The 15,915-nt window shown below is 31.2% G+C and overlaps 1 protein-coding gene across 1 annotated transcript; it reads left to right on the top strand.

Annotated features, from left to right (window-relative positions):
- Positions 1 to 8,477: 8,477 nt before the first annotated feature.
- LOC139514939 (calmodulin-like) lies at positions 8,478 to 15,135 on the top strand. The gene is made up of 5 exons (XM_071304521.1): positions 8,478 to 8,591; positions 9,736 to 9,769; positions 11,622 to 11,765; positions 12,926 to 13,168; positions 14,906 to 15,135. The coding sequence occupies exons 1-5, from the start codon at positions 8,589 to 8,591 to the stop codon at positions 14,929 to 14,931; spliced, it is 450 nt and encodes a 149-aa protein (XP_071160622.1). The 5' UTR covers positions 8,478 to 8,588; the 3' UTR covers positions 14,932 to 15,135.
- The last annotated feature ends 780 nt before the right edge of the window (positions 15,136 to 15,915 follow it).

The raw sequence follows: 15,915 nt of genomic DNA, 5'->3' as shown, positions 1-15,915 counted from the left end.
TTATGTTGTATACTTCCAACTCTTCCACATTTACTTTATAATCACCAACTTCATCAAAATAATGAGAAAGTTATTAGAAATAAAGCCTTATTCTTATTTCAATTTATTTACCTTGCCTTCATCTACTCTTTAAACAAACTGTTTCGAGAATGACAGTCTGTAAAACTGTTTGTTTCAACAACAAAATTGTGGTTCCTATGATGTAGTTGTTTGAAAACACATTTGGTTTCTGGACAATAACTTTAGTTAAAGTAAATGGATCTCCTTGAAATTTTTGAAGAAGGGTTTATACCAAAAAAGGAAGGCTGGGATTGATTTATGGGATGATGGTCCCAACTGTTTAGGAACTAGGGGCCCAAAATAAGCATTTTTCTAGTTTCAGTGTAATAATGTGTATAATTATTTCGATTGCTCTGAAATTGTACCACAATGTTTAATACCACAAATAGAAGGTTGAGATTCCTGACAACATTTCAGGAATTAAGGGCCAAAAAAGGGCCAAAAACAAGCATTTTTGTAATTTCTGGCAATAACTTGTGTTTAAGTGTATGGATCTCTCTAATATTGTACTACAAGGTTATATACTACAAAAGAAAGACTGTGGTTGAGTTTGATAGTTACTGCTCCAAGGGGAAAATCAAAATGTTTGGGGGAGTTCAAATTCTTTTTAAGGGATTTTTATTTTATTTCAAATTTTTTAAAAGTTTCAACAAGAAATTTTCATTTGCACAGTATTGCAAATTAGATTTGTAAGATCTTTGACAAAATTTATTTTGTATCAGATATCAGAAACCTACATAATATCAAAAATGTGATCACAATCCAAATTCAGATAGTATCAAGCTTGAATATTGTGTCCAAATTTGCCCCAAGTGTTCACAGTTCAACCGCTGCGGTCATATCTGGCTGTGCTCAGCGAAGCATTTTATTAAAATTTATTACCATTCCTTTATGCTATTATGGTCAACAAAAAATATTTTATTTATTCATGGCTAGCAGAAAACTTAAATTGCTAAGAAATGTGTGGTGCCAGAAACCTTGAAATTTCATGGCTTTTAAAATATGTCTGTTTGTAGATTTTGTTGTTTTATGTTCAGTTTCTGTATATAAAAGATAAAATGAAGAGAAAAATTGTCATTCAATTCAGTCATCAATTACTATGACAGACTTGACTACTGGCCTTTCTTGACACCTTCAAAATTCTGAACCAAATGCAATGTGTAAAACACAAGTGTTTCATCATATGAAACTGTTAACCTGATCAGAACTTTTACCAAACTACATTCAAGTCATCAATGTATTATATTTTGATTTCACTTTTGTTCTAGGTGTGTTGTCTTTTTATATCAATTGTTAAATGATGTAAAAGGTAAGGTAGTCCTATATTATTGTTAAGTCTTAGTTTTCATACCATTCTCTTTCAAGCGTCTTCTATATTTAAAAGATATTGACATCAATTTTAATTATAGTTGCAATGTATAGTTAAATGTTTGTGAATATGCAATATTTCGCAATTAGATCCCATGGATATCATCCACCATCCACCTTTTTATATGAAATTGTGACTGGACAGCCCTCTAATCTTTTTTTAAACTTCCATGAAACCATATCTAAGTGCAAGTATATTTTATGTATGCTAACATTCCCATGAAAATTTTTAAATTGTTTGTACGCACATTGAACGACAAATTTATGTGACGTATAAAATTTTCTGACGTCAGACACTCAAATCAATAAATGTGTTCGTAGATAGTAGATGTTTTTGTGTTCTGTTAAATTGTTCCTTTTAAAATTGTTAAACGATGATGTCTGATGTACCCATATTTTGACTATTTTATTTATTGTGTCTGCATGTATTTATTTAAACGCATCAATGTAAAAATATCGGAAATTGATGAGACTGTCATTAAAGTGAGAGGGTTAGCGCTATAGAACCAGGTTTAATCCACCATTTTCTACATTTGAAAATGCCTGTACCAAGTCAGGAATATGACAGTTCTTGTCCATTCGTTTTTGATGCGTTTTGTTATTTGATTTTGCCATGTGATTATGGACTTTCCCAATTGATCTTCCTCTAAGTTCAGTATTTTTGTGATTTTACATTTTATTGAGTATTATTTTTAAACTAATTTAAATTGAACTTTAACATGTAAGAAAAATTATATAAATTATATAACTAATGACATAATTTAAGAATTTAATTTAGACATTTGATTTGTTATAGAAATTGAATAAAACCTTAACTTTCAACTGACTACAATGAATATGTATAGAAATTGTTATATAATAATAACAAGCACTGCCAACTGTGTGAGGCCCTCATTTGAAGTCAAGGTCATTAAACCACCCCCTAGTAGTAATAACGAGTCTATGTTTGAGACCCCCATGAACAGTCAGGGTCGTTAAATGCACAAGCACTTGTCTTTGAATTATATGTTTAAACTATATACTGTGTTTTGTTTATTAAAGTATATAGATATTTTTTAGAGATGAATGCCTGTGGTTAAATCTCCACGTAGTAGAAATAGTAACGATACAGTGTTAATCAAACCTAGTACACGAGTGAAAGGGAAAAAAATAGAAAGGATAAAGGACAGTTTATATACCACTAAATTTTGAAAAGAAGAGAACTGTTATGTTTTGAAGTTGCATTTCTATCAGTACATTAACAGTATGCGGTACAAATTTGATGAACTTAAACCAATTCTGCTTGATAAAATTGTTGACTGTCTAATTAATTCTGAGACCAAATTAGACTCTTCTTTTAAAGACTCCTTATTTGAAGTTGATGGGTACAAACTACAGTCAAGAGACCATGGAGGAGGTATAGCTACTTTCATGAGAGCTGACATACCAGCCAGAAGAAGACTTGACATTGAATATAAGTCTCTTGAAAACAAAACTAAATGGTTAAATTATGCTATTTATCGTCCACCATCAATGGCGAATAATATTTTTTATGACTCCATAAATATCCTATTGGATAAAAGGTTCCAAATTTATAGAAAATTATATGGTTATTGGTGATCTTAACTATGATTTTATAGTTAAAAGCAAATCACAAATGTTGGAGGATATATGTGACATTTTTGATCTGTCAAATATAGTAAAAAACCTACATGCTATATAAAATGGTATGAACCATCACTTGTAGATGTTATTCTTACAAATAGAAAAACTCTTTGTTTCAAAACACTGAATTTTAACACTGGTGTTAATGATTATCATCATATGATATCTACTTTTATAAAAGGTCATACACCAAATTGTGTAAACAGTAAGACACAATACAGAAGTTTTAAATGTTGATAATTATATTAATGATCTTGATAATATTAACTTTTTACATGATTCAGATGAATGAATAGATGATATAAGTTTGGTATATAATGATTTTGAAACTAAAGTCTCTGATGTGATAAATTGTCGTGCACCAATGAAATACAGATACCCTTGAAAAAACTCGGTACAAATGTACCATATATGAACAGAGAATGAAAAAAACAAACAAATGCTGAGAACAAAATTTGAAAAATACAAAACAAGCAAAACTTGTGAAGCATATAGAAAACAAAGAAATATGGTAACAAAATTAAAAAGAAAATCAGTGAACATTTATTATCAAGAAAGATGTGCTGGAGGACAAAAATCAAAACACTTTTATAGCACAGTCAAACCATTTTTATCTAAAAAAGTCTATTTGTAGCCAACAACAAATTGTACTTGTGGATGATAATGAAATTTTAAATGACACTAAAGATGTTTGTGACAACTTTATACTTTTTTTGTTAATGTTGCCAATGACATAGGCAAAGGTACTATTTTTGAAGAAAAACACATCCCAGTATTTTAAAAATTAAATCTAACATACAACATGATAAACCTTTTGATTTTAAACCTATACATGTTGACACTGTAGACAAACTGGTGAAACAGATCAATATATAAAAAAGCTACTGGTGTAGATCAGATATCATCTAAACTATTACCGGTAATACGAGCTGGTGCACCAGTACTCAACAAACACATAACAACATTTATAAATAATACTATAGAATACAGTGTGTTTCCAAACAGACTCAAAGAAAATCAGGCTGTACAATTACACAAAAAGAATGATCCACTGGATAAAAAGAACTATAGACCTGTGAGCATTTTACCAACAATTTCAAAAGTATATGAAATGGTTATGTATGACCAGTTGACTGAATTTTTTGAGAATATATTTCATGCTTTTTATGTGCATTCAGAAAAAGGTCATGGATGTCAGACAAGACTTAGTTTGCTGAGACTCCTTAAAGATTGGAAAACAGCTTTGGATAATAATATATATGTGGCAGCTATACTAATGGATCTTTTGAAAGCCTTTGACTGTTTACCTCATGATATTCTTTCAAGTAAATTATCTGCCTACGGTCTTTTTTCGAAATCAGTGAAATTACTTCAAAATTATCTTACAGATTGTAGTCAACAAATCAAACTTCGGGGAGTACTAAGCAGTTGGGCTGACATTCAGAAAGGGGTACCACGAGGCTCAATCCTGGGGCCCCTATTATTTAATATTTTTATAAATGACATATTCTATGTTATTGAACATGGTATCCTGTATAATTATGCCGATGATAATACTCTGTCATATGCTGACAACAATTTTGAAAAATTTATTATGTACACTTGAAAGAGAAAGTACTGTTTTAATAGACTGGTTTAGATTTAATTGTATGCTAGCAAATCCTGACAAATTCCAAGCCATTGCAGTTGGAAATAAAACATTTGAAAAAAAGCCTGTTTTTAATATACAGTCAGCAAAAATATCCTGTGATGAGATTGTCAAACTTTTAGGTATTGATATTGACTATCACCACATTAAAAATATTTGTCGTAAAACATCCCAACGACTGAATTTTTTAAAGCGCATTGGCTGATACCTTACTAAATTGATTAAATTGACCATTTTCCACACATTTATTTTATCTAATTGCAATTTTTGTCCTTTGGTATGGCATTTTTGCAACAAAAATAACACCCCCAAATTGAAAAAATTCAGGAAAGGGTTTTACGATTTATATATGAAGACTATGTTAGTTCATATGATGAACAACTTTTACGAGCAAAGGTTCCATCACTGAAAATAAGACGTATGCGTAACATGGCTATTGAGTGTTTTAAAATTTTATATAAATTGTCACCACAATGCTTTAAGTTACATGATTTAGTTGTATTGAAAGATTGTAAATATAATTTTAGGTATTCTAATATTGTAGATATACCTAGGCTCCGAACATCAACCTATGGTACGAACTCTTTTAAATACACAGCTGCTGTTTTATTGAATGATCTACCTGATGATTTTAGAAAAATTACTAATTTTAGTCAGTTCAAAAATATTTTAAAGTCATGGAATGGAAATGACTGTAAGTGCACAGTTTGTGCAGACTTTTAGTTTATATATTATGCAAATTTATTTACCATCTAGATCATACACCGTTTTTCAAATATTTTACGCTAAGTATTTTGCCAGCTGTTATGCCTTGTTTACACTTGTATGCTTTTAGCCTTAATACCTAGCTAATGCTATATTCTGCTTTTAGTGTTTCATTTTTGTGCTGTGAAATTTATTGCATGTGTATTATATTATGTGTTTGTATTGTTATAAATGTTGTATTGTTAAAAATGTCTCATATGTCGGTTAAATGCTCTTTAGAGCTTATGTTTGTCTATGTTTGTATACCTTGCCGACTCTTATACTAGATAAAGCTTATTTTTTATTTATTTATTTATAGTTTGACGACACTTTTGAGCAGGGGTCGAATTTAAGCTTTTTAGTGTACTGGCCAGTCGGACCAGTGGACTTAAAATCTACTGGTCCGGCTCAAAATTTACTGGTCCTGCAAAAATGACATTCATTTGATAACCACTAAAAGATATGACAGATTTTTAGTTTTATTTTCCTCAGCTGCTTTCGTCTTCTTTATTTAGTTTGTGCTGTTCTCTTTGTTCATGAGCAAGTACAAAATCTTACTTAAAATTTGAAGATCCCGTTACAAAAATACATTTATCATCTAGGTCTGTCACTGCAAATTGTTCACATGTTTCACAATGCATTACATAACGATCGACTTTACAATTTAACCATTCGAGATCTATTTCACAGGATATTTTATATTAACGTTTCCTTTTGTCAGTTTGAAAAATCTTCCTTCTGAATTTCGCTTAATTAATTAATTTTGTTTTGCCCGGCGTTTTAACTCCATCCAAAATTTCCTACATTTTGTGTTGTTGTGTAGTGCGCTCATCTGAGATATTAATTAAATACTTTTAAAATAGTACCCCCAGTACACTACAAATAATTTCTCGGGTTTATTTTTTTGTAAACAAACCGAGATATAGATGCAATAAGTGATTAAAAAAAAAAGATTCTACTGGCCCGCCAGTCCACCAGCTGAAAAAATCTACTGGTCCGACACAAATTCTACTGGTCTCGGACCACCGGACCAGCGCCAATTTCGACCCCTGCTTTTGAGACCCTTTCCCTTGGCTATGGTCCAGTGACTTTGAATTGATCAGCAATATTTTGATGTGGTCAGACTCTGCTTAAGTTAGATTGAAAGAAACTACAAGTGATATATCAGAATTAATTACTATCAGTTTGGCGATTAGGTTAAGGCCCTGCCCCCATATGTTTATGGTCAGGTGAATTTCAATCAATCAAGAATTTTCAAAGTATAGTTTTCTGCTTGGTTTGATAAGAATTACTTGAGATGGATCAATGATGTTTTGTATGAAGTTGCATTACTACCAGAACATATCATTTTGACGACTGTTTCAAGGCTGTGTCGCCTAGGTCATGTGACTTTCAATGAAATGACAATTTTTCAAAGTTTAGTTTTGTGTTTAGTTAGTTTGATATTAACTACTTACGATAGACAACGATATTTTCTAAAAGAAGTTATATTGCTGTCTGTTCATCTCCGTTTGTCAACCAATTCAGGAGTTACAATAAACATTTGGTACTGGAAGGTCCGGTATATTACATATTCTTATACTAATTGTAATTGTCTTGTATAATTAATTTCGCTGTCATGATAGTCCAGCAACTGAAATAATTAGATATTTTGCTGTCCAACAGATCGTCTTTTTCGGAATGGTAAGCCAACAAGCGAGACATATCTCTGTGTCAACAGTTTTATGTACATTTAAAAAAAACCAGGAAGTTTGTCAAAATAGTTTCTGGTTTCATTTCAAAATAATCTCGTTAATGGTGTGAAAGATCTAAAGGACAACTTATTTTCTTTTAAATGGACATTGGTGTACACATGTTCTGTCAAATATTTTCGGAATTGGGTAGTGGCTTACACTGATCAACAGAGACAAAGTATGATCTCAATTTTTAAAGCTTTTCTTAAATAATGTTGTATACGAAGTATACTATGGAATTACACATTTTTGTAGACCATTTAAGTATTGGTAGATATGCAACTCATAGAAGAAGTTTAAAGTGTATACATAGCATTTACTCAACTTATCCTTGTAAAACTTTGAAACGTTTGCCTTCCGCTAAAAAACAATGAAATTAGTCGATGCACAGAATGAAATTCAAAACAGTGTGGCTGTGGCCATTGATTGACACATTAAATTCATCCATTGACTGGGACAATTTAGGTGAACGTTTGTATGTAACGACCACTGCTCACTATGTACCTTTTAAATACACTTCAACTATGGGGTCACCAAAGGTTCTCAACACCTTGATAAAGTAATTCGAAAAACTAATCAGAAATAACACGATGTTTTTATTTATATCAATTATATAAATCAAAACATAAAGGTTATTCCTGATTAATTTTTCGAATTATTTTATAATTAAAGGCGTTGAGAAACATTTGGTGACCCCACAGTTTAGATGTCTATCGTAGGAACGTCATGAACAGTGGTCGTTACAGACAAACGTTCATGTAAATTGTCCCAGTCAATGGATTAATGTGTTAATCAATGGCCACAGCCACACTGTTTTGAATTTCATTCTATGATAACCAGGCATTTGAAAGAAGATCTCGTAAGTTTATAACTTGCGTCCTTATCATTATATATGTTTTTTCTTGCTTTAACAATTATTAAAACATGTTTAAACTAACCAGACAAGTATTTTCTAATATGTCCCTCACATTCTATTATTTTTTTCATACAAAATTACATCGCTTAATTTATTTAACAAATGGAGGTGTATAATTGTTAAACCCCAATTTTTTTATTCCTTTCGATTTACTCTTTGTTCAAAAATTGATTTTATTGACTACTTAATACGTGTTTTTTTTAGTTCTTTCAATGCACCACTATTGACATAAAGACCTACATTAAAGAACTGAGATAAAAATGACCTGTATTGTTTACTTTAATAATGCACATTTGATCAATTAAGATATAAATCGTCTTTATGGAGTATTGACTAAATTACATTGTTGTTCGGTAAGATAATTGTATGGCGGTTAGCAATGAATAGTTTTATCTTTGAAACAATCTAGATGTACATTTATGTACCTTTGTTAAGGACGTGAAACCCTAGTCCGGTATGGAATAAATAATATAGAATGGTAAGAAAATAAAATTTTCCAAATTTAAGTGTTTGATATGCATTTTTTTTCTTATTTTACTTTATTTGTCTTAATATGTATGAATCAAACAAAATATGAAAAACAAACTGTGCAGACATACAACCACGGAAAATCATCTGCCAACGAATATCATAAACTATATGCACATTTACACAAAAACTAGATTTCGGAACCGATTATTATACATATCTCATGGTCTAAGCCTTGCTTCAATGATACCTTTGTGACCAGAAATATTTATAAGCATATTTCATTCATTTATATCTGATGCATTGAAATACCATTCAAGTTATTAAAACAAGAACAGGAAATTTCGCATGTGACCAAACAACATTGATAACTCAGTATAAAACAAGAATGTGTCCCCAGTACACGGATGCCCCTTCCGCACTATCATTTTCTGTGTTCAGTGGACCGTGGAAATCTCTAATTTGGCATTAAAATTATAAAGATCATACCATAGGAAACATGTGTACTAAGTTTCAAGTTGATTGGACTTCAAATAGAATGAAATTCAAAACAGTGTGGCTGTGGCCATTGATTGACACATTAAATTCATCCATTGACTGGGACATTTTACGTGAACGTTTGTCTGTAACGACCACTGTTCACGACGTACCTACGATAGACATTTAAACTGTGGGGTCACCAAAGGTTTCTTAACGCCTTTAATTATAAAATAATTCGAAAAATTAATCAGGAATAACCTTTATGTTTTGATTTATATAATTGATATAAATCAAAACATCGTGTTATTTCTGATTATTTTTTCGAATTACTTTATTAAGGTGTTGAGAACCTTTGGTGACACCATAGTTTAAGTGTCTTTAAAACGTACATAGTGAGCAGTGGCGTTACATACAAACGTTCACCTAAACTGTCCCAGTCAATGAATGAATTTAATGTGTCAATCAATGGCCACAGCCACACTGTTTTGAATTTCATTCTACATCAAAAACTATCTCGACCAAAAACTTTAACCTGAAACGGGACAGACGGATGGACGAATGGAAGAACGGTACAACGGACGAACGGACGGACGGACGGACGCACTGACCAGAAATCATACTGTCCATAAATGAGGCATACAAAAACTTAAACAATAATTCAAAATACTTTGTAGGCAGAACAGGGGCTTTCTGAAGAACAGATAGCAGGTAAGCAGCCTAACCTAATTTAAAATGCAGTCTTAGAATAATGACCGAAGCCTTTAGCGCGACTTGAATATAAGTGCTCTCTCTCTCTACCTATTGCATTTCATTCAATATTCTGACCAAATTGAAATTTGTTTTATCAAATCAAACTGTTAAACTGGCCAGCAACTTTAACCATAAGCTGTAGAAGTCTCCGAGTTTAGTGATCAAAGTACTAGGTGATAAATAAAGCATACTTATAATCCCAGAAGATTTTTGTTTATGATTTTTATATCATATGGCTTAAACCGGCATTGATTGCTCTGATGAACGTATTGCCAAATACTTCTATATATATATTAAGATTGTTATTGTAAAGAGTTATTTGAAAGGAGATAATTGTCCTTTTTGATAAAAATATAAAAATGTTCAAACTAAGCTTTCATACAATTTGTCTTTTTTAAAACGCCTATTACATTCATATGAATTAGCCATAAGAAAACATGTTATTTTCAGTAAATTGTATGCGACGTTACATTATGTTGTTTTATACGTTTCCATGGAAGATAATCTAAAACCATTGAACACCTTTTTTTACATATTGATCTTATCTACCGTTAAAACTTCATGAGAACATTAGTTAAGCTTAACACATATTTCGCCGCGTAGTTTAGATATTACTTTAAGAAGAAAGCTTTGTAGCATGCGGCATATTACCACATAATTTAAGAAGAAATAATTCAAAAACATAAATTATGACATTTATTCATTATTTTAAAATTAATATCTAGTACCTTTGGAATGAACTTTACAATACCAATGACATGTACAGCAATTTTTAACAATACTTTCATCATAGCATTGAAAAGGAATTAGTCTTGCTGTTCGGTGTTAGCAAATGCTCTGTGTTGAAGACAGTACTTTCACAAATTGTGAATTTGATGGAGAATTATCTCATTGGCCCTTTACCACAGCTTCTTATATCTATTATAGGTTTGTAAGAAGGCTTTATTATTTTTCACCTTGCTCTTTGATAACTTGCCATGGCTGTGGTTTTCCACATAAGTTGGTTACAATTTCTGATCAGTTAAACAGTTTGAAAACAAATTGCAAGGTTTTTTTTTTTTACATACTACACTAGACAGAGAGCAACACTTGCTATAAGTCACAGTACAACATATTTATATCTAATAGTATCATCAACGATCTTTTAAAACACACATCGGGTCTATCAGGCTTAATAGTAGCACGATTTGACAGCTTTGTGATCTTGCAAATTCACATCCTTTTGGTGTTCAGTAAATTTTTACACGAACAGTCTTCATCTTGTTAGCCAAACAAGGTCTTCTCTTTGGGAATTGCTTTCGCACGTAAAGTGACTGTTGATTGATTGTCTTACAAATATCTGATACATGTAAACAATAACTCAGATAGGGATGTTCTGGAAAGTTGATGGACCGGAATAGAGCTTTGGAGTTTAGACTGCCATGCAATGGCAAAGGAGGTCATGTAAAATGTGTTGGATTTCAACAGTTTACCGGACGTGGCAGTGCATTTATACATCCTGCCAAACCAAATTGTCAGTCTTCTTTGGTTGTATGGATTTTATTTTGATTTCAGTTCCATTAGATTTTAATAAGTTTACAGATTATGCATGCTTATAATTGCAAACTTTCTACAAATTAAAATTTTTAGATTAAAGTTTATTGAGATAGACAGTATTTATATGCATACGCTTGCAATTTCTAGTTTCTCGCGTTTCAATGCATGTTTATGTATATTTATGTGTGTTTTTGCATCTTTGACTTATTTGTGTCTTAATTTTCTTTTAAACGGCACATCTATTTATAATAACTGTATTATGAATGAATTTCAGCTATTAAGCATGCCTTTGCTATCTACGATCGTGGCGGAGAAGGAGTTATTCTTACAAGAGAGATAGGAACACTTATGAAATCTCTAGGATACAACGTACCAAAAGATGAACTTGTTGATATCATGAACGAGGTTGATTTTGAAGGTTTGTTCTTAATTCTCAATTCTTAACTCCTACCGTCAATCTGAAAATATGTATAACTGATAAAAATAATAACAATCTGAAGGCAAAAATACAGTTTTTTAAATGATCTGTACTTATAAAAAATCACATCAAAATGACGGATTATCTAAAGACCATATTTGTCTTCATAATTTGGATGAGGGAAAACACTGAATAAAGATGAGATTTTTTTGCAAGAAAGTGTTATCGATACTTGTTTTTCTAGTCAGATGTTTTGTTTTGTTTTGTTCTTATTTTAAAGAGTCAACTTAATTGTCCAAAAAACCATAGGATTTACTTTTCGTACATTAACTATTTTTTTTTAAACATTTTGCGGTAAAATAACTCAATATCGATAAAAAGGTTTCATAATTTAAAATGTAACTTTTTTTGCAATTCGCATTCAAGTTAAATAGATATAGGAAGATGTGGTGTGAGTGCCAATGAGACAACTCTCCATACAAATAACAATTTAAAAAGTAAACCATTATAGGTTAAAGTACGGCCTTCAACACGGAGCCTTAGCTCACACCGAACAACAAGCTATAAAGGGCCCCAAAATTACTAGTGTAAAACCATTCAAACGGGAAAACCAACGGTCTAATCTATATAAACAAAACGAGAAACGAGAAACACGTATATATTACATAAACAAACGACAACTACTGTACATCAGATTCCCGACTTAGGACAGGTGCAAACATTACATTTAAAGGATGTTATTTATAAGTTTTTTTATACTTTTGTTTTACTCAAGAGATCTCATAATTGGTTGAATATCACCTACTGCTTTTCAATTTTTGGTTGATTGTAGGTGCTTTAGATTTTTTAGAATAAAGAATATGAACTGATCATGGAGTATATGAAAAAATAACATTCACCACTATGCTCACGAAATACACTATTAGGTACAAATTCTGTAGGAATACTTTTTTAAAGTATTGGGTCGAGTAATTAATATAATAGATTTTTTCTACATGTGTTTTTCTTAGTAAAATTTAATAATAGTGAAAATGAAATATCATTCAACTGAGTGTCCTTGTGTAGATTACATGCAATTCAATATTTAATCACACACACTCAATAACTCTAAAGATAATGTTCCCCTTTTTTCTTTTGGAAAAAAAATCCCCTTGTTTCAGGTAAAGGGACAATAGGAATACAAGAGTTTATGTCAGTAATGGTTAACAGGTCAAAAGAAGAAGCTTTCTCTAAAAAGTTGATAGATGCCTTCCGAGTATTTGATGTCAGAGGAAAAGGCGTTGTTGACACTGAAGTTGTTCGCCACATTTTTTCTTCGATGGAAGAAGAAATGCCAAATGAGGAAATAGAAGAAATGTTAAAGGAAGCTAAAATTGATAGGGATGGTAATATAAAGTATGAAGGTAAGAAAATAAATGCAACATGTACAAAATCTAGTAGAAGCAAACTTAATTTAACCTTTTGTAAATACCAAGTACGGCTAAGTCCATGCCTTTCATCCATTGATGTTACACAAGTTTTACTATATCCCCTTATGCATTGGTTGATCAATACGATGTGTATATTTTTTTATATCCAATTTTATTGATACCAGAATAGACTTTTGATTTGTAAATAAGCCGACAATGTATTGACATTTTTTTTCTTGGAGTCTTGATTTGCATACATGTATGTTGTCGAAGGTATAACAGGAGTGAGACTCTATCCTGTCAATGAACCACATTTTGGATTGTCTGGAGTCCATGCTATTCACGCAAGTTTTTCTAAATGGTTTACATATCCAAAATAAATAGTTACGAGTTTTTAAAAGCGTTTCAAAAGTGCATGTTATCTTGGTTTCAAAGACAAAACTGAACAAAATGAAACTAATGGTTTGAAACATGCTTTATTTATTTTGCCTTTTTACGTTTTTCATGCTTAGTGCCAATCTAAGACAATTTCCTTTGTTGTACCGACACATGCTCCTGGAAGACACAACACTCGGAAATATGCTCAAGCCTGCAATATTCTGTTTATTCATTAGGTCTGTCCCCAGTAATTACCTATGTTTCAACTTTTCTCGTGTCAAGCAAATTTAAAGGGAACTATACGGTATGGGTTTGGCACATTGTTAGGGTGATACAGTAAACTATAGTTGTTAACAGCCACGGCATGTTGAAGCTGGTGGATATTTGTCTTCTTGGCAACCATACCAGTTCTCCTCATAGTGAATCCACCATATGCTATATGTGCCTGTATCAAGTCAGGCTCCTGTAATTCAGTGTTTGGAATTGGTTGCGGTCTTCTATGTTTGTTTTTCGTTTTATATCAATGTATCCTAAATTTTACCACATGTCCTTAATTTTAGTTTGCTTTATTGATTTGGATTAAGCTTTTGTTGAGTGTTATACTTGACAATAAGTACTTGTGTTCAGATTATGAGAATTTAATAAATATTTGAGTATTGTAAATTTCTTATGTAATTATTAAAGCTAAATATTTCGTTTTTCAAACGGATGTTACTCATATTTATTTTGGTTAAGGTTTATACAATACATACAGTGAGTAAATAGACTGTGAGAGACTTTGACGTTTGTGTTACATCATGTATATTTCAATTAAGAGCATTCTAACATTTAAATGAAAATCGTATAGGAAAACAATTTTTTCTGAAGTGTTTGAAGAAATATTTATTTTGTTAAATCTTATGAATAATTTGTTTTACATTGATTTATGTGTACACAACGTAAGTTAATTTACTTCGGAGGAATCACAAACTTTCTGCTACTTAATTGCAAAAGACAGACCGTAGGCCTAAAACAATTCAAATTCGAAAAAATACAAGTTTCTTTCTGACATGTAGTTACAAATGTAGACATTAGCGTGAGATATGTTTCTCGTGAGAAAAAAAAAATGATTTGGATTAATCAACCATGTTTTCCTTGACTAATTTATCTGATCGATGAGAGTGGTAACTTTTTGAACTTCAACCTTCAATACGTGTATGTTTTATATCTGAAAAATACAATTTATATATGAAAAGCTACTAAATGGTCACACATTTTTGTTACATTAAAAAATAGGGCTTGGATTTTTATTTTAGCCTTTTTAGATATTTAAACATTTCTTTTTCTAAAATTTAATTTTCCTCTCTTTTTCAGATTTTGTTAGACAGATAGTTAGATGATATGTTAAAAGTAAATGAAGCTCACCCAGATGATGCACATTTAAATAACTGCCAAAACGTATTGTAAATATGACAGTCCGGTGGTATACCTATGTATATATTGAGATGAATTCTGGTTGATTTTTATAGAAAAGCCAGCAGGACATGTTACTGATATATATGTTCGTTCTCATATAGGAAATATTAAAGTATTGCAAGCTGAAACTGTGTTCTCTGTTTAGTTTGTAGTAATTGCTCTTATAATTTTGTATGGTTAAATCCATGTTTTTTTTTTTACTTCTGTTACGTTCAGTATTATTTGGATACAACTTTGGCAGTGCATCAACACAGCTTACACAATCAAAATTTTCCTTGAAAAATGTTATGGTCGTGCGAACATGCTTTAAACCTTTTGAAAGAATAAGATTGTCTTTGATGAAGTAGAGCTCTATCCTATTTCTTTTTAAAAATTTCGATTGCCTTTTACGATTAATGACCGAAAACGAGTTTTAAAAAGCAAAGTTAACCGAATGAATGGCTATCATAAACAAAAAAGTGAACTTATTTTGCCATAGTGTTGTTGGTTTCTCTTCGGCTAATACTTTTTGATTGCCATTTTGGTATTATCTGCCTCTTTTCATACCTATTGAAGAATTATGGCAAAAAGCAAAACCAAAGGCAAAACACACACGGGTTTAAAGCCTTATGTGCATATTAGTTAGCGGTATACTTTTTGTTTGCTAAATTTTATGGATTTATGTATCGTTCGAACAGGATACTTTGACATACATAAACTTGTATTTCATTTTTTTTTTTGAAAAAAAAGTTGCATATTTGTTGGAAAACTTTGACCGTGTTATTGAGCTTTACGATTAGTGACTTATCTCCATTGCCAAATTTATAATTTTTGCCTGACAAAAAAAAATAAAACATCACAAATAAAACATCAGCAAAAGACCCGACAAAATATATAGATCAACACAGTTTAAAATGAATGATTTTTTT

This window comes from Mytilus edulis, chromosome 3 (genome assembly GCF_963676685.1).
Source record: "Mytilus edulis chromosome 3, xbMytEdul2.2, whole genome shotgun sequence".
NCBI lineage: Eukaryota > Metazoa > Mollusca > Bivalvia > Mytilida > Mytilidae > Mytilus > Mytilus edulis.
Note: the sequence above shows the minus strand (reverse complement) of the source record. Positions and strands in the feature narration are given on the sequence as shown.